At 41.4% G+C, this 25,484-nt stretch overlaps 1 protein-coding gene and 1 long non-coding RNA gene across 2 annotated transcripts in view; both read left to right on the plus strand.

Annotated features, from left to right (window-relative positions):
* The first annotated feature begins 250 nt into the window (after positions 1–250).
* YWHAQ (tyrosine 3-monooxygenase/tryptophan 5-monooxygenase activation protein theta) overlaps positions 251–25,484 on the plus strand; it is a 40,111-nt gene continuing 14,877 nt past the window's right edge. Inside the window, exons 1-2 of the mRNA XM_043604573.1 lie at positions 251–381; positions 770–1,126. Of these exons, the coding sequence (XP_043460508.1) occupies positions 833–1,126 (294 nt within the window). The 5' untranslated portion in view covers positions 251–381; positions 770–832. The remainder of the gene's footprint in view (positions 382–769; positions 1,127–25,484) is intronic.
* Positions 15,442–23,823, plus strand: LOC122497488. Its single transcript, XR_006301128.1, has 2 exons — positions 15,442–19,102; positions 19,353–23,823. It is a non-coding gene; the product is annotated as an uncharacterized LOC122497488 (long non-coding RNA).

Below are 25,484 nucleotides of genomic sequence, written 5' to 3' on the forward strand. Positions count from 1 at the left end.
AGGGGAGTTGGTAACAGCATCGCCATGGCAACAGTGACGTCCTTTTACCCTGGATCTAATTGGAGGAAACCCCGTGGCCGAAGCCGCAGCCTGCCGGTCAACCGAACTTGCCCAAGCCGACCCACCCTCCTAGCCTCCGCTTCCCCTCCCGCCCCGCCCTCTTTGCCCCCTTCCGCGCGCTCAGTGTTCACTGGCCAGCCGCGGGGCTGGAGGCGGGACTCTCGGATGCAGCTCGGCGCGTCATTGGGCGGTAGGAGGGAGGGCAGCCGCGCGGCGGCCCGCCCCTCGGCTCCGGGGTAGGCTGAGACGGGAGGGTCCTCGGCTAAAGCCAAAAGCGGATCAAAGTGGTGGGACTCGCGCCGCGGCCGCGGAGACGTGAAGGTGAGCGCCGCGGTCGCCGCTGGCCCTCCTCGGGCCTGGCCGGGCTTGAGGGCAGGGCGGGAGGCCGGCCCCCGGGAGCGGCCGGCCTCGACGCCGCTCTCATCAGGGGCGGCTCTGGCGGCAAGGTGTGGGCCAACGGCCGCTTCCATCTTGGGCCGGGCGGGCGCGGGAGCGGCCCTTCCTCCTCCCCTCGCCGCGGGCCGCCTCCGCGGGGCGCCCCTCGGCCTCCCGGGCGCCGGCGGGGAGCGTGGGCGGGGGAGGGAAATTCAACTGGGCGGCGCGTGCGGGGACGGACAAAAGGGGCGGCGGGCGGGCGGCCCGGGGCGGCGGGCGCATTGTCTGACGGCGCCGCCCCCGCCTTTCTGTCCGCGCCCTCTCCCGCCCGCAGGCCGTCCGCACGCCTCCTCCCGATCCGGGTCGGTGCTCGCCCTCGCTCAATCTCCCCGTCCTCATGGAGAAGACGGAGCTGATCCAGAAGGCGAAGCTGGCCGAGCAGGCCGAGCGCTACGACGACATGGCCACCTGCATGAAGGCCGTGACCGAGCAGGGCGCCGAGCTGTCGAACGAGGAGCGCAACCTGCTCTCGGTGGCCTACAAGAACGTGGTGGGGGGCCGCAGGTCCGCCTGGAGGGTCATCTCGAGCATCGAGCAGAAAACCGACACCTCCGACAAGAAGTTGCAGCTGATAAAGGACTATCGGGAGAAAGTGGAGTCTGAGCTGAGGTCCATCTGCACCACGGTGCTGGTGAGTCTACACTCTTCGGGGTTGGGGGTGGGGGGGGAGGAGAAGGGGCGGCGGGAGCCGGGGAATTGTGCGTCTGGGGCGCCAAGGCCCTTTTGTGTGAAGCCTTTCATTGAGAATTTCATGGGAACGGGAAAGAAATGTGGGCCGGGGCTTGCCCGATTGTCTGCCGACGTGTGGAGGGTTTGAGCAGGTTAGCTTTGGCCTCCTTAATGTGTTTAGTTCCTGAGACTCAAAAAGCTGCTTTTCCAGGGGTGAGCAGATCTTTGCCCAGATGCTGGGTTGCTCGCTACACTGTGTAGCTTCGAAACGTCCGAGTAGGTTTGTGCGAGACTGAAAATCATTTCTAGGCTTGCAGAGGAGATCTGGGCACCCTTTAAAGGTACGGAAACAACTCACAGACTCCAGCCTTTTTGAGCGGAGGTGCCGATGGAGACCATGTGTGAATAGTAGGTTTTCCTCGTAAACCTCGCAGTGGAAATTTACTTAGAAAACCTGAACAGATACTTCGTTTTTCGGGTAAGAGTATCTGCCGAGCTTCTTCCGTGTAGAATGGAGGGGGTGGGGAGAGTTCGGGAACTGTGAAAAAGGTACAGCTGAATCTAAAGAACAAAATGTCCTGATAAATTTCGGTATTTGGTGACGTTTTCTGGCTATCATTTAGTTACACTTCAACACTGATGTATCGAATCAAATTCATTTCTGGTGTGGAGCGGGCGAGCAAAGCTTTCCAGGTTTTGAACTGTCCAGTTTTAGCAAGGGTGGCAATTGGGTGGAGTAGGGGACTGCTCTGATTCACTCTTATTAGTGAGAGAGAACATTTTCAGCTTTGTCATTGCATGGATCTTTTGGTCAATAACATAAGTTTTCAAGTTTCAAATGCCAGTGTTGTATCCTGAAGTGTTTTTGTTGTTGTTTTTTTTCTTAGTGCTACTTTTACAAAAGGCTTACTGATTTTTAACGTTTTAGGTGGGCTTTGAAAGGCAAGCATGCTAGATGGATGATTGATTATTCAGGAGGGCATAGAGGGGAAAATGCCTCTTTCCTTCCCAACCTTCTCCTCCTTGCCCCAGCAGATCACGTGGGCAGGATTTTTTTTTTTTTTTCCAACTTCTCTTTCTAATACAAATAATGGTTGATCTGGTCAAAATCATGGCTGATGGAGAGAGCAGGTAAAGGAGCAATGCAGAACGTGCACTTTATGTTATATTTATAGATCTCCTTAGCTTCCACACTCTGCCTGGCATGGAGGAGGCACTTTAAAAGCTTTTCGAGGGGCGCCTGAGTGGCTCAGTCCGTTGAGCCGCTGACTTCAGAGGGTTGGAGCCCGAGTTGGGCTCTGCCGACAGCTCGGAGCCTGGAGCTTCGGGTTCGGTGTCTCCCTCTTTTCTCTGTGCCTCTCCCCTGCTGGCGCGCTCTCTCTCTCTCTCTCTCTCTCTCTCTCTCTCTCTCTCTCAAAAATAAATCAACATTTAAAAAATAAAGTAAAAGCTCGTTGAGCCGAATTGCTGCTGTCTTCGAGAAATTTGCCTACTTGAAAGCGAAGGTAGACTTGAATAGCATATGGTGAGGGTTACTGACGACATTGACTCTATTAGCAAAGGAAGACCCCTACAAATCCCTTGTGTGGAAAGGAGAAGCTTTTCTACGAATGTAGTACTTGGGTGGCTCTCGCAGCACGTTTGTCTCTTTCTGTTCAGTTATTACTTTGCACTTTGTTGGTTACCTTGCAGCAATTTAGAATTACCCCAGAGCTTTTCCTGTTCCTGAGCAAGTGAACTGTGGGCCAAAGGGATATTTGTTTAAGTTTGTGGTTCCTACAGATTTGGCTTTTATGATGGCACGAGTAGAGGAGAGTTTTGTTTCATTGATAAGTGACTTGAAAGAGAGACCAGGGATATTAAAGCAGACTTTCATACGGATCATTTCAGTAAGAGAGAACCCCAGAAATGAGGACAGGTTTTTTTTTTGTTTTGTTTTGTTTTTATGCCTAGTGAAATAGAAGAGTTTTAACTTGATTAATTGGAGACACCAAGGTGTAAGGAAAATATTTTTATTAACAAAATGACTTGACAAACTAATGATGACTTGATGGCTAGCCTATAAAGAAATGCTGGGAAAGCCCGTCTTTAAGTTGGCAACTGTATTTGAGGGTTTGGTATGTGCAAGGCACTTTGCTAAGCAGTATGGGGAAGAACAGAGCTGAGAACCATAGATTTTGTTTTCTGATAATTCATGGTAAGGAGTGCATATGGGCAATACCCAAATATATAATTTCCCTAAGAGGGTTATGAACAAAATGCTACATAGTTCAAAGAAAACTGAAACCTCAGGAAAAAAGCGTCACAAAGCGAGGTTTTTGGAGTGAGCTCTGGTGGAGGAGCACCTGCAAAGGGAGGGAGGTGGGAACTCCGTACGGCAATGTCATGGTTTTCCTCCTTTGGTTGACAGTGGTGGAGGCATTGATTTTTGAATGGGTGTTGAAGGCCCTGCGTGTAAGCAGCATCTAGAATTCATGGTTTGGGTGCTAATTTGTAGTCGAACTGATAGATAAGGAAATGATAGATTAGGGAGCAAGAGTCTGATGACTAATAAATTAGTGATTTAATGTCGAGTCTATCAAAATAATGTGACGAGTGAAACAAGAGGTTTCCGAACATGGGTGCTATAACAAGATTTTTCTCTTTTTTCCTTTGTTGAACAGGAAGGGAAGTTGGTGTGGAGGAAGTGAATTGTTGTAGAAGGTGAAACTGACTTGTAGAAGACTAATAAAAGAGTAACCTGAATGATAGACAAAATTTTGGCCCTAATAGCAGACATTTTCAGCCTCTTTCCCTTTTTTTTTTTTTTAACGTTTATTTTTGAGAGAGAGACACACACATACACACAGAATGTGAGTAGGGGAGGGGCAGAGACAGAAGGAGACACAGAATCCGAGGCAGGCTTCAGGCTCTGAGCCATCAGCACAGAGCCCGATGCGGGGCTCGAACCTACAAACTGAGATCGTGACCTGAGCTGAAGTCAGATGCTCAACCGATCGAGCCACACAGGCGCCCCAACCTCTTTCCCTTTTATAGAGCAGTAGGTTGGGGTGGAATTATTTAGACTATTTAGTCAAAATGACCATGGTGGACAATTCTTTAACTTTTTAATTTTATTTTTCGTTTTAAAAAATCTTTTAAAATATTTGTTTATTCTTGAGAGAGAGAGAGGGAGACACAGAGCCCGATTCGGAGCTCGAACCCATGAACCCAAAGATCATGACCTGAGCTGTAGTCGGATGCCCAACCAACTGAGCACCAGGACCCATCTTGTGATAAACACTATATTGAGAGAGGATACTGAACTGTAGAGGCAGAAAAAAATGTTAAAATCCAAATGAGTAATTGAAAGAGCAAAGGAGAGTAAGAGGGCCCAGATGGCCAAGACCAGACTCTGTTTAGAATCTTAGAGAAGTTAAAGATTTCACCAAGTTACCTGTCTCTCGGTTTGTGAAACTGGAGGGTTGGGCTAAGTTTCTGGGGTCTCTTCTCATTCTAATTTTGGGGGACTATGAAGTTATACAGGTCATGGCTATTCTTTCTACCTCTGTTCTGACTTTCTCTGAACTCTAAAATGAGTAATATTTAAAGTCCAGGTCGAAGAGCGTGTCATCGACCGTGTATGAAATGTTGGAAGAACTAACAATAGTGAAATGGTTGCAGGAAGAGGGGGTGCATGAGATGCTGGTTTATTGGGAATAGCAAAGTTTAAGCAAGAAAGAGTAGTAAGTTGTATGACAACCAGGCATGTGTGTAAGGGTCACCAAAGTCTTCTGGGACTTGGGAACAAAATCTATCCTTTACAGAATCAGTGACCTTGGAGAAAGAACAAGACACTCAGAATGTATACAAGATAACCGCCATCTCAGACAATCCTATGTTGTCCTTTTGCGTCAGTGATCTTTTAGTAGACTAATTTTAATAAGCTGCTTCAATGTAACATTAATAATAACAGAAACTAAGGTATATGTAAATAACAATCATTTAAAATGGGATATAGAAACTGAAAGTTGTCCGTGTATAAAAGCAGTGTAGCCTTAACTCAGTAACATGCTTGAATTTAGTTAAGGGTTCTAAATTAATCTTTTAATGAAAATTTGTGTTATTATTTTGAAGTAAGACTGATAATATTACTCTTGATAGTTAATGAATCTTAGCCTAATTTTATTGACATTGGAAAAATTCTGGGCTCTGGAATCAGATGGACTATTTTTAAATCCTTATGCCATAGCCTTACACTGTTTTGACCGTGGGCAAGTTTCTTAATCTCTTGGCCTGTTTCTTCATCTATAAATTGGTGATAACAGTGCTTGTCTTAATAGGTTTGTAGCTAAAATAATAGCAAATAACTGACATCTATTGGACACTTACTATATATTAAGCACTGTTTTCAGCATTTTATACTCACTTTGTTCCCGTAAGTTGATAGTATTATTTCTGTTTTAAAGTTAAGAGAACTTAGGCAAAAGGAAAATAACTTGGTCAGTGTATCACGAAGTTAGTAAGTGGTGGAACAGGGATTTGAACCCAAGTAGTCTGACTCCAATGAAATTGAATGGAACTCATTCGGCCCTAAGTACTGTGTAGCTGACTGAAGATTACAGTGTGAGTCTTTTTTGAGGCATTTGTACAGTTTGATATGAGCCATTATGTTTGTAAGTTGTGAGGGAGGGAAGATAGATCTGTGGTGGACAAAACACTCTGAGTCTATAATTTTGAAGCCCTCTTTATATGCAGGATATTGCAATAAAATTCTAAAATTCTTGACTCTTGCATCTTTTGTTTTTAGATTGTTAGCTCTTTGAGCCAAGAATTGTTTTTTGAAGAGCGAAATGGAAAGGAACGTTGTACGTACAGACATCCAAGGGTAAAGTTAGATCAGGGGTTCTCAACCAGGTGAATTTAGCTCTTAGGGGACGTTTGGCAAGTTCTGGAGATAGTGTTTGATTGTCAAGAATGGAAAGGAGGGGTGCCACTAACATATGAGTTAGAGACCTGAATGCTGCTAAGCGTCCTTTAATGCACAGGCAAATCCACAACAACAGAATTACCCAGCCCAAAGTGTCAGTAATGCCAAGGTTGAGAAACTGTGGACTGGATCATGAATCAAATGAGCAGTATTAAGTTGATCTGGATTGTATAATGCCTGTCCTTCGGGTCCTTATTAACATGTTGGCATCTTGTCAGAACCCTTTGTCTAGAGTTCAGTCATTTGTGTTTTTTCTCCTTGTTACTATTGCGTGTGTGCTGTTTAATTCTAGAGTTCACTTTTCTGGAACTTAATCTGGTGTCCTGTATTTTCAAGGACACGCATCATGGGTGCCTCCAAAGCTCTGAGCTTTGCTCTTTGAAAAACTTGACATAGAAGAAAAAAAGATCCAACTGAAATTATAGTGAAATTATTAGGAAGAGGTGATTAAAACTGATGAATGGCAAATATTCCCCTCTCATTCGTAACTGCCACATATAGAATACATATAGTAGTGCATATCCACAGGTGGTTCCAGGCTTTTAAACCCTTGGTGTGCGTTTATTTTAGGATGTTGCATGATTATACTGATGGCTTATTGAACATTTCGGTTGTAAGTCTCACGTATGGTTTTACTTATAAAGTGGTACCATAGCATGGGATTAGTTAATTCAAGGTGCTTAACACTTGGGAGATCTGCTTGATCATATTGATATTGATGTTCCTGTGTGATACTTCTCAATACCGAATACCGGCTTTTGTGTTTAGCTCTGTTTTTTTCAGAGTAAGAATAGAAAATATCTTTATACCATTGACTCTCTAGGTTTTAAGGAAGGGTAGTAGAGAAGGCATCATTTAAAAGATAGGAAGAGCTGGGGTGCCTGGGTGGCTCCGTTGGTTAAGTGTCTGACCTCAGTCGGCCATGACCATGAGGTAATGATCTCATGGTTCTCGAGTTCAAGCCCCACTTTGGGCTCTGCACTGACAGCTCAGAACCTGGAGCCCACTTCAGATTCTGTGTCTCCCTCTCTCTCTGCCCTCCCCCACTTGTGCTCTGTCTCTCTCTCCCTCTCTCAAAAATATTTAAAAAAAATTTTTTTAAGACAGAAGAAAAAATAAATAAAAATTATAGTTCATCCATTGCTACTTTAAACTCTTAATCCGTAGGTAAATCAGTGATGAAGTTTTCTTGAATATTTCACGATAAATAATTTGACCAGATTTGAAAACACTGTTTGCATTTTGAAGTATTTCAAGACAAAATGATGTTATATAGGACTTCAGAATAATGGGTGGGGGTGTAAATGAAGAGTGGCTATGAATCAATATAAGTGTAGCTGGCTTTAATGGGAATTCATTATACTATTCTTTCTTGTGTATGTCTGAAATTTTCCATAACTGAAAAGGTTTTCCCCTCCCAGAAATACCACTCCCTAGGTATTTACACAAGAGGGATGAAGACGTAGGTCCAGAAGAAGACCTGGACAAAAATCTTTATCCTAAAAGCAAAAAATTGGCAGCGATCCATTAATAGTAAAGTGGATAAACTGTGATAATGTATATATGGTGGAATACTGCTCAGCAATAAAAAAGGAATGGACTGTTGATATACACTGCAATATAGACAAGTTTCAAAAACATGCTAAGTGAAGGAAGCTGCATGAAAAAGTACATTGTGTGATTCCCTTTATATGAAATTGTAGAAGAAGCAAAAGAGTAGTCTGTGGGTGAAAAATCAGAATAGTGGCCTCTGTGGGAATGTAGGCAGTGATTGACTTGACCAAAGGGAACTTTTCGTGGTGATTATGACGTTCTTTATGTTGAAATGGGTTGAAGTTCCACAGGTATATATGCGTCTGTCAAAACTCAAAAAATGTACACCTAGCATTTATGCATTTCATTGTATGTAAATTTTGCTTCAAAAGAAAAAATGAGTGAATGTATGTACTGATATCTTCGGTTTACATGCAAACTAATAGAAATGAGTGGATATGTGATAGAGCGAATATAATATGACAAAAGGTTAATGGTAGAATCTGGGTGGTGGGTATAGAGGTGCTCTCTGTAATTGGTGGTTGCCATGTGTTAGGGGTATGACATTCCCCACTGTTGTGGTTGAATGCCTTTAAAACCTATAGCAAGAAAAAACAGTGAAACCTAGGTCTTGCTGATGTCAAGATACGAGCATATATAGAAAGGTATTGATACCTACCTCAGAAACGGACTGATAGACTTGGCACCAAAGGGGTTGTTTTTATTTGGTGATGAGTGTTAATTAGATTGGAGTTATGGGGTCCAGTGGAAGATTTACATAATTGACTGATACTCTAGGGCTTGTAGGTTTCTTTCTTTGTTTTTAAGTAAACTCTTTGCCCAACGTGGGCTCAAACTCACAACCCCAAGATCAAGAGTTGCATGCTCTACCAGCCAGGACAACCACACCTATCTCTAGGGCAGTGGTTTTCAAACTTCTTGGACTCTGGACACCTTTGCAACCTAAACACATTGTGGAACCCAAAAGCTTTTGTGGAAATTATTACCTATAGATGTTTACATTATTAGAAATTAAAAGTAATTGTTTGGAATGCATTTGGAATAATAAGCCTCTTAGTTAATATAATGTGTGGTTTTTAAGATTGTGGTAAAATAGGGGCGCCTGGGTGGCGCAGTCGGTTAAGCGTCCGACTTCAGCCAGGTCACGATCTCGCGGTCCGGGAGTTCGAGCCCCACGTCGGGCTCTAGGCTGATGGCTCAGAGCCTGGAGCCTGTTTCCGATTCTGTGTCTCCCTCTCTCTCTGCCCCTCCCCCGTTCATGCTCTGTCTCTCTCTGTCCCAAAATAAATAAGCGTTGAAAAAAAAAAATTAAAAAAAAAAAAAGATTGTGGTAAAATATATATATCATAAAATTTACTATTTTAAGTGTACCGTTCTAGGGCATGAAGTACGTGTACATTGTGCAACCGCACCACCAGCCATCCCCAGAATTTTTTCATCTTTTCCAACTGAATTCCCTGTTCTTCCCTTCTGGCAACCACCATTCTTTCCATCTGTAAATTTGACTACTTTAGATACCACATATAAGTAGAATAATAACTTCTAAAAAGAAAAGTAAATAGTGGCATTGCTTTACGTTCTGTCTATTGTAATGTCCCATCTCTTGTAGCTTCTAGAAAACACTCATTTAAGAGTGACGGTGAGAAAGCAAATAGCATCTTAGTATTGTGAAAATGGTTTGACTTTGTGCCTTCTCCCCAAAGAGTGCAAGAGAGACTCCTAGAGGTCCCCAGATCACACTTTGAAAATTGCTACTCTGGGGGGATTCTGCCTTGAAAATTGCTAGTCATTGTGATGAGTGATTGAGCACTTTTCTGAGTAGTTGAGTCCATATTCCTGAAAAATGAAAGAACTGGTATTTTGGAATGGCTTCTGCTTCCTTATATTGAGAATGTTAATGTAAGGTTAATATAATCTCTGTCTTCGCTCTGATCTCTCAACCCAAAAGCAGAGTTGGCATTAATGAAATATGTAGATGATGATCTTTTGGAGTTGCTTGCATTTAGCTTTGAAAGTTACACGGCTTTGGGGTGCTGGGGGGGGGCTCAGTTGGTTAAGTGTCCGATTTCGGCTTAGGTCACGATCTCACGGTTCCTCAGTTTGAGCCCCCATTGGGTTCTCTGCTGTCAGCATAGAGCCCGCTTTGGATACTCTGTCCTCCTTTCTCTCTGTGCTTCCTAGCTCATTCTCTCTCTTTCTCAAAATAAATAAACTTTAGGGGCGCCTGGGTGGCTCAGTCGGTTGAGCGGCCGACTTCGGCTCAGGTCACGATCTCGCACTCCGTGGGTTCGAGCCCCGCATCGGGCTCTGTGCTGACAGCTCGGAGCCTGGAGCCTGTTTCAGATTCTGTGTCTCCCTCTCTCTGACCCTCCCCCGTTCATGCTCTGTCTCTCTCTGTCTCAAAAATAAATAAACATTAAAAAAAATAATTTAAATAAAAAATAAATAAATAAATAAACTTAAAAAAAAAAAAGTTACACAGCTTTTGAAGACAGGTTAGTTGTGAACCAGCATGGTCCAAGCATCTCAAAAAAAACCATTGTCTTTCACACAGATCTTCCCAATCCATTTTACATTTTTTTCTATCTACATGAGCTGTATTCCATGATCTCTTCATCCTCTGGACCATTTACTCTAGCTGGGTTTGGCATAATGTGGTACTAAGTGTGTGTCGTAACTATTCCTTAGTTTAGTGACTGTGAACATTGTGTCTCCTGTATGTTTGCGTAGGCTTTACTTGCAGAAATGGGGAAACGGTGGTGCAGGTGGTGAGAACGTGACTGTGAGGATTTCTAGAAATTTAATGTAAGTGCTTTCTTCTTAAAGGGCAAGCTTAGATTGCCGTTTATAAATGTCAGGGTAACTGGGAATTAAGTGAGAAGGTACATGAAAATACTTCTAAATACTTAAGAGTGTGATACTGATGTTCACATCACACTTTTTACTGGTCAGGTTACTCTTGGCCGGCGTTAGTCCGTTAGAATTAGTACTCTCACTTCGCCTCTTGTTTTGCTCAGTCCAAGCCATTACTTGAACATAGCTCAGAAAAGTTTTGCTCTTTAAGAACTGTAGTATCAGAGCCCTGCCGTTAACATACATAAATGGTGTTTTGACCTTTCTGAAGCCTGGTATTATTTCCACGTATTGAGCAGTATATTTTTTAGACCTTCAATGCTTGTGCTGTCTTCTCATAATTCTGATAGACTAGTGAAGAGGTTGGAAAGGTTACGGTAAGGGTTTATGCATCGTTTAATCAGAAAATACTCTAGATTATTTGGAGGCTGGTTACAGAGACCATCTTGGTGATGTCAAAAACTTAGAGTTTGGCAGGATTGAATATCCCATTAATATCATTATGTTATGTGAAAGTTATTTTTAATGTAATTTAGCTTTTACTGTATTTAATCTTGTAAGTATAATGAACATCCAAGGACCGACATTGGAAATGGGAAATGGTGTAGTATGTTGAAGTGACTTCATATTGAGATGAGAGCATTTATCAAACTACTGATGGTCCCCAGAAAATTTTTATTTCTTCCTCCTTTCCCATACCTGCCAAGATATTGGAGGTAGAAAAAACTTGGGAACCATATAATCAGAGGAATGATCAAGAGAGTAACAACTTCAGTAGATGAGGAAAAGAAGCAGAGGAGTGTGCATTGGCTGGGCTCAATGGCTAAGTTTAAGAGTAAAGAAGATATTTAAAAGGCAGTGTTTATTCGGCAAATTTCTTTTATCTAAGGGCATTTCATTTATTTTGCACAGAGATTAGACTATAATTAAGATAATGGCATTTTTTGTTATTTTATTTCTTGTCACTATTTTTTATCTTTATTGCTGTATTTAAATATGGCAGAGTGGAGTGCCTGGCTGGCCCAGTTGGTAGAGCATGCAGCTCTTGATCGTGGGGTCGGGAGTACAAGCCCCACGTTGGGTGCAGAGCTTACTTTTAAAAAAATAATTAAAAGTATGTGTGTGTGTATATATATATATATATATACATATATATACGTACATATGTATGTATGTATAATTCAAATACTGTAAAATTCGCCTATTTAAAGTATATGATTCCACAGTTTTTAGTGTATTCACAAAGTTGTGCAATGCCACTACTGTAATTTTGGAACATTTTCATCATCACAAAAAGAAAAACTATGCCTGTTAACAGTTACTCCCCATCTTCCTTTCCCCCAGCTCCTGAGAACTACTAATTTACTTTGTAATTCTTTTTTTTTTTTTTTTTTAATGTTTATTTATTTTTGACAAAGAGACAGAGCATGAGCAGGGGAGGGACAGAGAGAGAGGGAGACAGAGAGTCCGAAGCAGGCTCCAGGCTCTGAGTTGTCAGCACAGAGCCCGACACGGGGCTCGATCTCACAAACCTTGAGATCATGACCTGAGCCGAAGTCAGATGCTCCACCCACTGAGCCACCCAGGCGCCCCTAATTTACTTTGTATTTCTATAGATTTGCCTATTTTGGACATTTTATCATATAACTGGAATCATACACCCTGCGGCCTTTTGTGTCTGACTTCTTTCACATAGCATGATGTCTTAAAGGCTAAAGACTTAGCCGTGCCTTTTTATGGCTGAATAATATACCATTGTATGAATAGACTACATTTTTATCCCATTATCTGTCTGTGGATATTTGGATTCCTTCCAAATTTGACGATTTCAAATAATGCTACTGTGAGCATTCATGTACACGTTTTTGTGTGAACATGTTTTCATTTCTCTTGAGTATATACCTGGGTCATGTGCTAATGCTTTTTACGCATATGGGGAACTACTAAAGTGCCTGAGCGGCTGCACCATCTTAAACTTCCACCATCGTGGAATCTGCATCCTCACCAGCAATGCCAGTGGGTAAGAAGCAGTATCTCCCTGTGCTTTTGATTGACATTTTCCAGATTAATGGATGTTGTATATATTTTCATGTGCTTACTGGCCATTTGTGTATCTTTGGGAGAATTGGCAGTTCCAGGTCTTTGCTCATGTTTTAATTGGGTTGTCTTTGTTAAGTTGTAATATTACTTTATATATTGTGGATGCTGTGCTTTTATCAGTTACAGGATTTACAAATATATTCTCCCATTTTGTAGGTTGTCATTTACTTGCTTGATAGTGTCCTTTGAAACACAAAAGTTGGTAATTCTGATGAAGTCCAATTTCTTTTTTTTCTTGGGTTGCTTGTGCTCTTGGTGTAATATGTAAGGAACCATTGCCTAATCCAACGTCATGAAGATGTACACTTTTCACCTAAGACTTAAAGTATCTGAGGTGTTACATTGAGGGTTTTGGTCCATTTGAGTTAATTTTTGTATATGGTGGGAGGAAGGGGTCCAACCTTCATTTCTTTTCATGTGGTTGTTCAGTTGCCTGGCACCATTTGTTGAAATGCTAGTTAATAGATCCTTTTTTTTTTTAATTTGTTGATTTTTTTTATTTACAAATAATACAAATAATTGGTTAAAAATTCAGTTCTTACGTAAAAGGGTATACAGTGAAAAGTATATCTTCTCTCAGAGGCAATAACTATTACCAGTATGCGTCCGGAGGTAATCTTATACCTGTGCAAGCATGTCTCGGAGATAAATGCATGTCAGTATACATAGATTTTGTAACTTTTGATAGTTATATGTTACTTTATTGTGAGCATTACCATACTTAATTTGACTGGTAACCTAGTGCTGGACATGAGGTGGCTTCCAGTTTTTGTGACTACGTAGTGCTTGCATGACTCTCCTTGCCTTCAGGTCTTAGTACTTAAGAGTTTTGGATAATTAATACACCCTTGATTTGAAATTCTCAACTTAGGGAAAAAATAGTCAGAAATGGTTTGGCATAAAAGTTCACTTAAGGAAAACTTGTGACTACTCCGTCCTTGAACTTGAGCCAGATTGTTTACCCAAAGTACTCCGTAGTTTGTTTCTATCCCTCTACTTACTGCTGTTCTCACTTGTAAAGCTTTCCCTCTACCATTTGTGTATGTTGAAATCACACCTACCCTGCAAGATAATTTAGGTGCCCCTGCACGCATTCCATAGTCAGTTACAAATTATTGTTTATAATACTTTCAGATCTGTTTCCTTGCAGCACTCCATGTGCAGTTATGGATAGGTGAGACATATGTTTACCTGTAGGAAAACGGAAGCATTTTTAATTTATATACTTACATAGCCAGTTAGCTGTGAACTCAAATTCAACTTTCATAGAAAAGTACTCTTCCTGTTGTCCACTGCCTTTTATCATAAAGCCTTCCTTTACAGACCACGTTCATCTGAGGTCATCTCTCCTTTCTCTGGATTCTCTTTTGTCTGGAAGTGGGGAGAATTGGGGCTTTACACAACCATGCTCTTCAACGAGAGCAGCTCCCATTTATCTCTTTTGATACATACTTCTGTTTAAAAAGAGTCGGGGAAGGAAGTAATTATCCATTGGTAAGATATTCAACTATTACCATGTTAAAAGAAGTCCATTTTCCTTAATGGGACTTAGGAGACCTTCCAGTTTTTCTCGAAGCCTCCTTTCGCACTCGTCCTTCCCTCTGCTCCAGCTACATGGAACGACTTTCCTGTTCTCCTGTATTGTGAACTTTCTTACTCTGGCTCTCATGCTCTCCCCTGTGTAAGAATGTGGTATCACATTTACGTAACCTTCTCTTTCTCACTAGGCCTAGTGATGGGGCCCAATTCCATAGGTAGTGTCTGGAGTTTACCTGTGTCCTGCCTTCTTCTTGTGGCTGCCCCCAAAATAAATTGTAACCAGTTCAGATCAGTATTGGCAAGCTATAAGGGTATGTAAGAATAAAGACTTCATCTTTTTTTTTCCCTCTCTATTTTACTAAGCACTACTTTATTTTTCAAGGTTATTGTTTTGTGCTGTACCCAGTAGTTCAGTAGAATATAATCGGTAACCTGCATAAATTTAGTTCCAAATGTAGAATAATTTCCTTACCACAGTCTCTTAAATTCCTGTTGACTCTGTTCTTCCCTTTGTACCCTATGACAGCTATCTGATAGATGGGAGCACTGTATATAATACACAGCAGAGATAAATGTATGTGGCACGGGTTAGCTGTTGATGGGAAAATTAGTCTACAAATAATTATATAATTTCTGTGCTTTAGAAATGGCTTAGTCCAGCTTGTCATAGACTTACAAAAGACAGAGTTCATGGGGTGCCTGGGTGGTTAAGCCTCTTGAGCATCTCACACTTGAATTCGGCTCAAGTCATGATCTCATGGTTTGCAGGATTGAACCCCGCATTAGGATTGAGTGCACTGTCAGCATGGAGCCTGCTTGGAATTCTCCCTCTCTCCCCCCCCCCTCCCCCTTCCCCATCTGCCCCTCCTGTGCTCTCCCTCTCAAAATAAATAAACTTAAAAAAAAAAAAAAAGGCAAAGTTTGTATAAAAGTACACCGGTGTCTTCAATAGTATAAGCTATGAACTATTTTTAGTAGTTTTCCTAGGAAATCTTAAAACTTGACCCATATACTAAGCTAGCAAGGCAGTTTTGACCTGATTTTAATTACTAGAACATGCTTTGTATTAGAGATCAAGATGTCTGTCAGTACCAAACTTAAGATTTGACTTCCTGTTTTGTTTTGGTATTCCTTTTTTTTTTTTTTTTTTTTTTTTAAGTTTATTTATTTTTGACAGAGATAGAGCGCGAGCATGAGCTGGGGAGATGCAGAGAGAGAGAGGGAGACACAGAATCCGAAGCAGGCTCCAGGTTCCAAGCTGTCAGCACAGAGCCCGACGCAGGGCTCGAACTCACAAACTGTGAGATGACCTGGGGCTGAAGTCGGACGCTTAACCGACTGAGCCACCCAGGCGCCCCTGTTTTGGTATTCCTTTTAAGGAAACCTCTTGTTTCTCACTATCATTTTTCTTTTCATTTGCAAATCAGTGGCTAGAGTAGTTTCATATCAGTAAATTGCATAGTTTTCTAAGGGGAAGGAAGTATAGATGTTGGTATTAGCCTTGGTTCTTTTAGTAGCGCTGATATTTAAATGTTGGTAAGTTGTGGTTGTGTATGTGTCATTGTTTCTTATGCAGATTGACACATTTGGAAAGTAGTATTAGTACTACCAGCTGGATGTATTAAACTGTCATTCCAAACCTGTATGTCTTGGCCAGAGAGTTGAGAATCTTTGAACAGAAGGTATACCATTCCTTGTTAAGGCAGCTCAGCATCCAGCTGCTAAAATGTGAGGAAACAGCAGACAGGTCAGAGATGAAGGACTGGGCATTACATTTGTTTCTAACACGTGGATTGGCTCTGCTGCTTTGTGTGAAGCGAAGTACAAAGACTGTGCATTTTCTTTGCTATGCGCACATGGCAGTTCACACACATCCCAACATTTGTTAGAGGCTAAAACTTTATTATGTGTCTTCACCACCATAGTGGTGACAGCTGTGTAGGTGAGTTAGAAGATAGGATGAACATTCTTCTACAAGAACATTTTATTGGTTTGGGGTTTTCTAAAGTACTAATTGTTTAGGGGAGCAGAGGAGGTGCACTGTGTTCATCAAAAGGCCATCTTGGCCCCTAAAAAAAGCACCACTGTGCTGTAGCAGGTGTTGATAGCAAGACTACTGTCACTGGTAATCATTTTTCCTCATTCACGGGATGGTGGTGGCTGGAGATCTGATGGACCAGGAGAAAGAATTTAAAATATTTGGGGCAGAAAGATAGGTAAAGTTTTTTTCTTTTTATTGCGAGCTCTGGGGTTTTTTTTCCTGCCTTTCCCCTTGCCTGTTTATTCTCTGGTTTCTAGCTCATTTTCTTTTGCCCACAAAAATAATCAACTGCTTGACTGCTTGGACCACTCTGGCTTACTTTTTGCTTTTATTATAACTATAGTGACACATATCCCTTTGGGTCTGAAGAATTCATATCGGTTTTCTATGAGAACAATTGGTCATGACGGAAATCATACTATTTTGATTTCTTAATTTGACAAATATCTCAGCCAGTGTTGGATTTTAGGTCTGTTACTTTTAGAATTATGTTTCAAAAGTTTGAATACAGTTGGATTTTAGTTTAACACTACAGTCAGCTCTTTCTCCCAAGAATGCATGTGCACATTCATGAATGCCCTGGGTTTATATGACTTTTAATAAATAGTAACTGTTGCTATGATGGCCCAATAACAGTTTTGCAAGGATTCCCCACTGCCACCAAAATCAGGATAAGGAAGAGTTTGTCTGTCAGGGGCACCAGATGAGTAAAAGCATAGTGGACATTGATGGCCCAGGGTTCGTCCCCTTGGCCTTTTGGGCTCCGTGTCTCATTTGTTGGCAGTCTGAGAGTGGAACTGCAAAAACTGTAAATCGATCAGAGAATAATGTTAATTGCCTACAGACCAGTTTACAGGAGGAACCAAATTCAGCATTAGGAAATTGCCTGGTGAGCACAGAAATCAACAAAAGGCGATAGTTAGATGATCTTAATGACCAGTTACTCTGACACCTGCCGCATCCAGCCTTGGTATAGGTGCTTTGGTTTTGGAAGACTGTGTTCATGGACCCAAGTACCTTGTCACTAGTGCTGGAGATTACTTGGTGTTTGCTTTTTCACTTTCTCCCCGGTACCTGCCGTGTTACCAGCTTCTAACATAATTATTGCCGATATGTTTGGCTTCAGGTACATGGGAGGTGCCTCATTATTGCTCGGTGCTTGCTCTTCCTGCTGTTGCAGGAATGGTAATCATAGAAATAAGGTTGGGCCTCAGTCAGGACAGTGCTTCCCAAATGTTCTTGTGTTATGGTACACAGAAAAACCATCTTTATATGACACACTGGGGAAAATGGATTCCCCCCCTCCCCCCCAGCTCACCCTGCTGCTGAGAGGTTCAGTATCTCTTTACCATTTATATTAGTTGAAATCTATAGGTTAGAGTCTTATTCTGGAGGATGGTGAGTGCTAGGCTATAAATTTATTCTTTCTTCAGCAGGCCATTGGGATTTTTGAGCAAGGGATTATTAATATACCCAGAATGGAATTTAAGGTTAATCTGGCAGCAGGCTATAAAATGGATTAGAGAAAGACAGCCCTAAAGCCTGATAGATCAGTTAGGTGATTGGATTAGTTGAGGTGAAATGATACGGTTAACTTGGATGATAGAAATAGGAATGAGGCTTGAGAAGATCAACATGTAGACGCAGAGAGGGCTTGACGGCTGGTGGTAGGATGAGAAAAGCAGAGTGAAAGTCAAGGGCAGTGCTGATGGACCTGGACCTGGGTGGCTAGGAGGGGGAGGAGGATGGTGGAATAATGAGTAGAAATAAGGACTGTAAGTATAGTAACAGGTTTGGAAAGACATTTACTTCTGTTTAGGACATTTTGAGGTCTAGTAGAAACTCATGTTTATAAATGTATGAGGACGCTCAACCATATAACACTCCAGAGAAGTTGGGAGTGTGGATGGGCTGGTAGAAGGAGTTGGTTGCCTTACCTCCCTGAGTTTTGTGCACTTCAGAGTATGGCCTTTAGCTTTGTGGACTCAAACACACTTCAGGGATAGATCCACACCAATCAAGTTCAATGTGATTGGTGTATAAAACCAAGAACATTGGGGTGCCTGGGTGGCTCCGTCAGCTAAGTGTCCGGCTTCAGCTCACGTCACGATGATCTCGTGGTTCGTGGGTTTGCGCCCTGAGTGGGGCTCTGCACTGACAGTGAGGAGCCTGCTTGGGAGTCACTCTCTCTCCCTCCCTCCCTCTATGCTCCTCCCCCAGTTGCTTGCTCTCTCTCAAAATAAATACACTTAAAAGGAAAAAACCAAGAGCATTATTCGTTTACAGTGAGGAATAACTGGCACAAAGATTGCAGTACTTGTATTGGCATGACCAGTGTGTTCTCTTTCAGTGGGCAGATAGACTCACATAGGAATCAAGTCATCGTCAGGAAATTGCTTAGTAAATGTGGCCTCCTGATGAGTTCCGTGGCTGCTCAGGTGTATAATGGCCATCGTCTCCACGGCAGGGCATGGGTTTGTCGGTGGGTTGATGGACTATAATTCACACTCCTTAGGCAATATATTGGATTGTTTTCTTCCGTGTCTGTCCCTTTTCTGTGTCCATGTCTCTCTCTGTTCTTTCTGATCGACTCCTCCTTATTTTTAAAATATATTTATTTTACATACTGTCAGATTACAGGCGTTTTGCATTTTTATTAATTTGCTATACAAAGTTTTGTATCAAATCTAGACAAAATAAAGCCTTCGGTGGTGTATAGTTAAGGAGAGGGAGATATATGTTCCCAAAGTATACAATGCTTATTGGTCTGAGGTTTCCAAATGAAGTCTTGACTGAGGTAAAATTACATCCATGAGTTTAGGTGACTAAATACCAGAGGGCCTGGGGAGTAAGGCCAAAGGAAGCATTAGGATGACACCCAGGTTTCTTTTTTTTTTTTTTTTTTTTTAATTTTTTTTTTCAACGTTTATTTATTTTTGGGACAGAGAGAGACAGAGCATGAACGGGGGAGGGGCAGAGAGAGAGGGAGACACAGAATCGGAAGCAGGCTCCAGGCTCCGAGCCATCAGCCCAGAGCCCGACGCGGGGCTCGAACTCACGGACCGCGAGATCGTGACCTGGCTGAAGTCGGACGCTTAACCGACTGCGCCACCCAGGCGCCCCAACACCCAGGTTTCTAACTAGGGCAACCAGGTGCTTTTGCTAAGAAAATTGAATAGGGGAAGAGAATCAACAGTAGACTGTGTTAGCAAGGCAAATTTAATTTTTTTTTTAATGTGTAAAGTTTAAAGTCTCAAAGGCCCGTCCAGGGGGACTTGTGTGTGTGCGTGCGCATGTGTGCGTAGGAGTGCTCGCTCAGTCTGGTTGTGAGAGAAAAATACGTGTGGTCGTACATGGTCATTGAGGCTTATGTGTCACATAGTGTTCTGGATCAATTTGCATGAACTCACTTAATCTTCATGACAACCCAGTGGAGTAATAGAGATTGGCATTAACTCTGTTTCACAGGTGAATAGACAGGTTTAGAAGTGGAAATGTTAATTGCCCAAATAGGTAAAGGGCAAATCTGTGGGTCATTAGCATGTAGATGTTGGTTAAAATCATGCCAATAAATACCTCAAATGAACCCACACCTTGTCAGTTACCTTAAAATGGTAGTGAGCTATTGAGATATTTGAGATCTTTGATTATTCTAATGAAACCTTTCTTCTTGGTAGCAAATTAATACTTGTCAGATTTTAGAAAGTGTAGTCAAAAAGGCAGACGCTTGTTGAAAAAAAAGATAACCGTACTTAAAAATGTAGGGGCTCCTGGGTGGCTCAATTGGTTAAGCCTCCTGCTCTTGACTCTTGATTTCAGTTCAGGTCATGATCTCACGTGAGATGGAGCCTTGGGCTCTGTGCTGACAGCACAGAGCCTGCTTGGGATTCTCTCTTTCTCTCTCTCTCTGCCCCTCCCCCCCCCAAATAAATAAGTAAACTTCTAAGAAAAGGTAGATAATCCTCTAAAAGAGGGTTGGGAGACACATGTCCTTTTTAGAACCAACTCAGTTCTTTGCACATGCTAAGTACAAAAGAAGTTCTGTATTTCTAAATAATCCAATACAACCCTCTGCGAACATGAGGTGTCACACGTGTATTGCTATTCAACATGTTGTAATAATTTTGTGTTGTTACGGTTTTAGGAAAGTGGAAACTTCACAGATTAAGACCAAGAATTTTTCAGTTACTGTAATTATTCTAACTGGTGACTTCTCTTTTATTCCATTATTTCTTCCTTCCCACTCCAAAAGGGTTTTTTCAGTAAAGGTCTGAGTGGGAACTTCTCTCTTTGATAGATCATTTATTTTGCACCTGCTTTTATATGGTACTTTAATTGGTTGAGGAATTCTGACTGACAGTTGTTTTTCTCAGCACTTGGAAGATACTTGATTGTTTTCTGATGAAAAATCAGCCTGTCGGTCATATTGTTGTTTCTTCCTTGATAGGTAACGTGTCCTTTCTCTGGTTGCTTCTGAGAATTTTCTTGTCTTTGGCATTCTTCATCTTACCGTGCTGGTCTAGGTATGAATTTCTGTTCATTTTATCTTGCTTGGGTTCAGTGTACTTTCCTACTCTGAAGATGGTGTCTTTTATGTTATAACTGGGAGAGTCTCAGCCTTATTTCTGAATAGCATCTCTTCTTCATTCTTTCCCTTCTCTGGAATTCGTATCACATGTTCTCTTAAACATCATTTTTTAGGCATCTCTGGAGAATTCTACTTGCATCTATAGACTTATCCATAATTTTTTTCATCTTGGTAGTTATTTGTCCTCTGCTTTGATTAGTTTCTTAAAGTAAGCCTTCCGTTTTACTAATTTTCTCTCTTTTTTAGTTCTAAAAACCTTTCCCCCTCTTCCCTCACTTCCAGGCTGTCTTTTCTTAATTTACTGTATCCTGTTCTTCCTCCTAGCTTCTGTTCCCTCCCCCCTTTTTTAAAAAAATATTTTTGCTTATTTGAATCAAGTGAAAGTGTCAAACTTCTACAAAGATAAAGAGAATGTTGTAATAACCCATTTCCCAGCTTTAACAATTAGGAATCCTGTTTTGTTTATATCCCCACCAGAAACACTCCTCTGCCTCCATTTGAAGCTAGTCCTGGGCATCATCTGTTTGATCCATAACTATTAAAATGTAGGTCTTGAATCATTTTTAACATACTTATTTTAGGGGCGCCTCGGTGGCTCAGTTGATGAGGCTTCTGACTTCGGCTCAGGTCATGATCTTATGGTTTGTGAGTTCAAGCCCCTCGTTGGGCTCTCTGCTGTCAGCAGCACAGAGCCTGCTTCAGATCCTCTGCCCCCCTCTTTTCTGCCCCTCTCCTGCTGTCACACATGCACATGTTCTCTTTCTAAATAAATATTTATCATACTTACTTTATGTTTTATTACACACTGTCGTTTTTTTAAGTTCTTCGGGTTCTAACCATCCCTTGTTTGCGTGTTGATCCCGTAGAGTGGATCTGTCCCTTGAGTAGCTTTGTTGTGTTGTTTTTAACGTTTATTTATTTTTGAGACAGAGAGAGACAGAGCATGAAGGGGGGAGGGTCAGAGAGAGAGGGAGACACAGAATCTGAAACAGGCTCCAGGCTCTGAGCTGTCAGCCCAGAGCCCGACGCGGGGCTCAAACTCACGGACCCTGAGATCATGACCTGGGCCGAAATCAGACACTTAACCGACTGAGCCACCCAGGAGCCCCTGTTGTTTTTAATAATATGGATGTAGCTTTTTCCATGGAACTTGTGGCTGTGCCTTGCATTTGTAGAAGTAGCTTTACACAGTCAGTGCTTTTGGGGATTTGTTTCTTCTGGGCACACTAAGCTTCAGCTCATTTTGACATACATTTTCAGCTCGTGGATTCACACATTGTGCATGAAATAAAAATCTAAATAAATAGCACCTGCACAGACGTGGGTTTGAGTTTCAGTGTTTTATGGGACACCGCACCCACCTGCCAGAAAACCCCAGGAAATAGCTTTCTTGCTACCTTTCAGCATTGATAGGTTTTTCTAGGGTCCCCAGTTCTGGCACACACCACTCTCCTTGCGTTACAAACCTTGACTTTTTGCTCTTAGTTTCATCTTATCCAGCATTTCGATGTCTCCTTTTTTCTTTTGGAGCTCTTGTAGTTTTTCTATTTTATTTGCTTCTATTTAGCATTTTGATTATTTTTAGAAGGGAAAGTCTGTTCAGTCTCACTGTATTGCCAGAATCAGAGCCTTTTCTGCCCATCTATTTTAAGGTGGTGAGTCAGAGATTTCTTAAGTACTCCACTCCACCATACTAAGAGTGCATGAGTGTGTGTGTGTGTGTGTATTTTAATCTGCGGTACTGCTCTGCAAGTAACATTTAAAATGTGTAACCGTTTCATGTGGTCAGTAGACAGTACATTAAACACACATTCAGACTTGTATTTCAGTTAAAAATCTTCTGTCCTTGTATTTTATTTGGGCTAAAATTGAATAGTCATGTTAACTTAGACTTCTCATACTGAGAAGTATTTTGGTTATATTATATATGGCTTAATGTAATAGAAAATATGAATAAATGCCATTTAATTGCCAGTCTTTAAATACATGAAACTTATATGAGATACATCTGGGAAATGAATCCATTAACGTATGAAGAGTTCTTACAAGTCAGGAAGATGGCAAAGGACACAAATAGAGTGTTAATAGAAAAGGATACACAACTACTTCATTTATGATCAAGAAAACTGCAAACAGAAGCATAATAATCTATTCTCCCCTTACTAGATTGGAAAAGAGAAAAAAGAATGTTCCCTGGGTTCAGAGGATATCGAGAGAGAGAAACATTAATAACATTGCTAGTGAGATTATAAATAATTGAAATCACCTGGGTGGCTCAGTCAGTTAAGCATCCGACTTGTGCTCCAGTCATCATCTCGAAGTCCATGAGTTTGAGCCCCATGTCAGGCTCTGTGGTGACAGCTCAGAACCTGGAGCTTGCTTCAGATTCTGTGTCTCCCTCTCTCTCAAAACATAAAGATTAAAAAAATTTTTTTTTTTTTTTTAATAAATTGAAATCACCTCCAGGGAGGACAATTTAACAATTTATCCTAAGGATCAAGTGTACATTTTGTGCACTGTTGGAAATATCCAAAGATTTGAAGCAATTTAAATGTTCATCAGTGGAGAGTATTTAAACATTTATAGTATGCCCCTTTAGTGTACTACTGTGCAGTTTTAAATATATGGATATGGAATGATCTCAGAGGGATTATATGGAGATAAAAACAGGGTACAGAATAGTGTGTAGTGTGTTGATATGAGCGGGGTGGGGAACATGGATTTTAAATATGTAAAAAATATCTGGAAGAATGTATAAGAAACTGGAGGAAGGAAAGAACCGGATGGCTAAGAACCCAGGGGAGGGAGAGAAACTTTATTTAGCATTTTTGAATTTTCTGGGTTGTACATGCGTTCCCTCTTATTTTAATGGCAACCAGAGTCGTCTTGTGTGTGAAGAGAAGATACAAATAAGGAAGAATCCTGTGGTGTTGATTTGAATTGGAGATACTAGTATGAGGTCATGATTTAAAAAAAAAAAAAAAAGGAAAAGGTTTCCTTGAAGGAGCAAAACCGTGAAATAACAGAATAGCAAGACTATTATTTGTCTGTAGGAATAACAGAGGGTGGTTAACTCTTGCAGTTATTACTTTGATGAAAATAAAGAATTAGAAAAAGCAGTGCGCACCGCACCGTTTTAAGGTAGTCCTGTGCGCGAAATCCTGTTGCTCTTGCACCTGTTCGGCATGCTTCTGTGCTGTGGCCTGGGCTCATTGGACAAGGAATGAGTCTCACTGTGTGATAGGCACTGTGCTACATGCTTAACATGCCATATGCAGAATTTCATGAATGAAAAATGGCAAGAAAACGTTTTTATCTAGAGGTCGACCTGCTTAACGGATTGCTCTTTGATTTAATGCCTTAATAATAGCATAGGTTATTAAAACAGTGAATATTTTGTTTATTTTGTTTTTATTTCACCTAGGCTTTTGTTTCAGATTTAAATTCTAGTTAGTTAACGTATAGTGTAATACTGGTTTTAGGAGTAGAGTTTAGTGATTTATCACTTACATATAACACCCAGTGCTCATCACAAGTGACCTCCTTAATGCCCATCATCCATTTAGCCCACCACCCCCCCAAAACACCCCTCCAGCAACCCTCAGTTCTCTATAGTTGAGTCTCTTATGATTTGCCTTCCTCTGTTTTTTTTCCTCCTTCCCCTTTATCTGTTTTGTTTCTTAAATTCTATATATGAGTGAAATCATATGGTATTTCTCTTTCTCTGACTGAGTTTCACTTAGCATAGTATACTTTAGTTCCATCCATGGCATTGCAAATGGCAAGATTTCATTCTTTTTGATGGCTGGGTAATATTAGAGAGTGTGTGTGTGTGTGTGTGTGTGTGTGTGTGTGTGTGTCTGTATGTATATTTATATCTACCACCTCTTTATCCACTCATCAGTCGATGGACATTTGGGCTTCTTCCATAGTTTGGCTATTGTTGGTAATGCGGCTGTAAACATTGGGCTGCATGTGCCCCTTTGAATCAGTATTTTTGTACCCATTGGGTACGTACCTAGTAGTTATTTTGCCTGTTTTATAGAAGAGGAAATGAAATTAAGGAACTTGCTCTAGATGCAGACTCTAGAACCAGATTATCAATCTAGCACTCATTCCATTGAGGCGTTCGAACGTAATTCATGATGGATATTATGAAATTTGGTGCCTTTTAAAAATGTTCTTGTGATTTGGGAGTTTTTTGTATTTTTCTTTTGAAAAGATTGCCATCTTCAGTACTTTCCACCTATTTGTGCAATTGTACCTTTGTGCCACAGACTCCTTCCTTCCTTCGGAGTGCCTTCTTCCCCCATGCTTTCTGCCTATTTTTGTAAAATCGTATTTACCCTTTAAGACACGGGTCACTTGATACCTCAAGAAAAACTTGTAGGGACGCCTGCGTGGCTCAGTTGGTTAACCATCCGGCTTCGGCTCAGGTCATGATCTCACGGTTCGTGAGTTCGAGCCTGGTGTTGGGCTCTGTGCTGACAGCTCAGCCTGCTTTGGATTCTGTGTCTCCCTCTCTCTCTGCCCTTCCGCTACTCAAGGCTCTGTCTCTCTCTCTCAAAAATAAATAAACATTTGAAAAATAAATAAAAAAAGAAACACTTCCAGTTGCTTAACAGAGTAGTTATTTCCTTATATGAGCTCCCATAGGGCTATTATATATATATATA

The sequence above is a fragment of the Prionailurus bengalensis genome, chromosome A3, assembly GCF_016509475.1.
Source record: "Prionailurus bengalensis isolate Pbe53 chromosome A3, Fcat_Pben_1.1_paternal_pri, whole genome shotgun sequence".
NCBI lineage: Eukaryota > Metazoa > Chordata > Mammalia > Carnivora > Felidae > Prionailurus > Prionailurus bengalensis.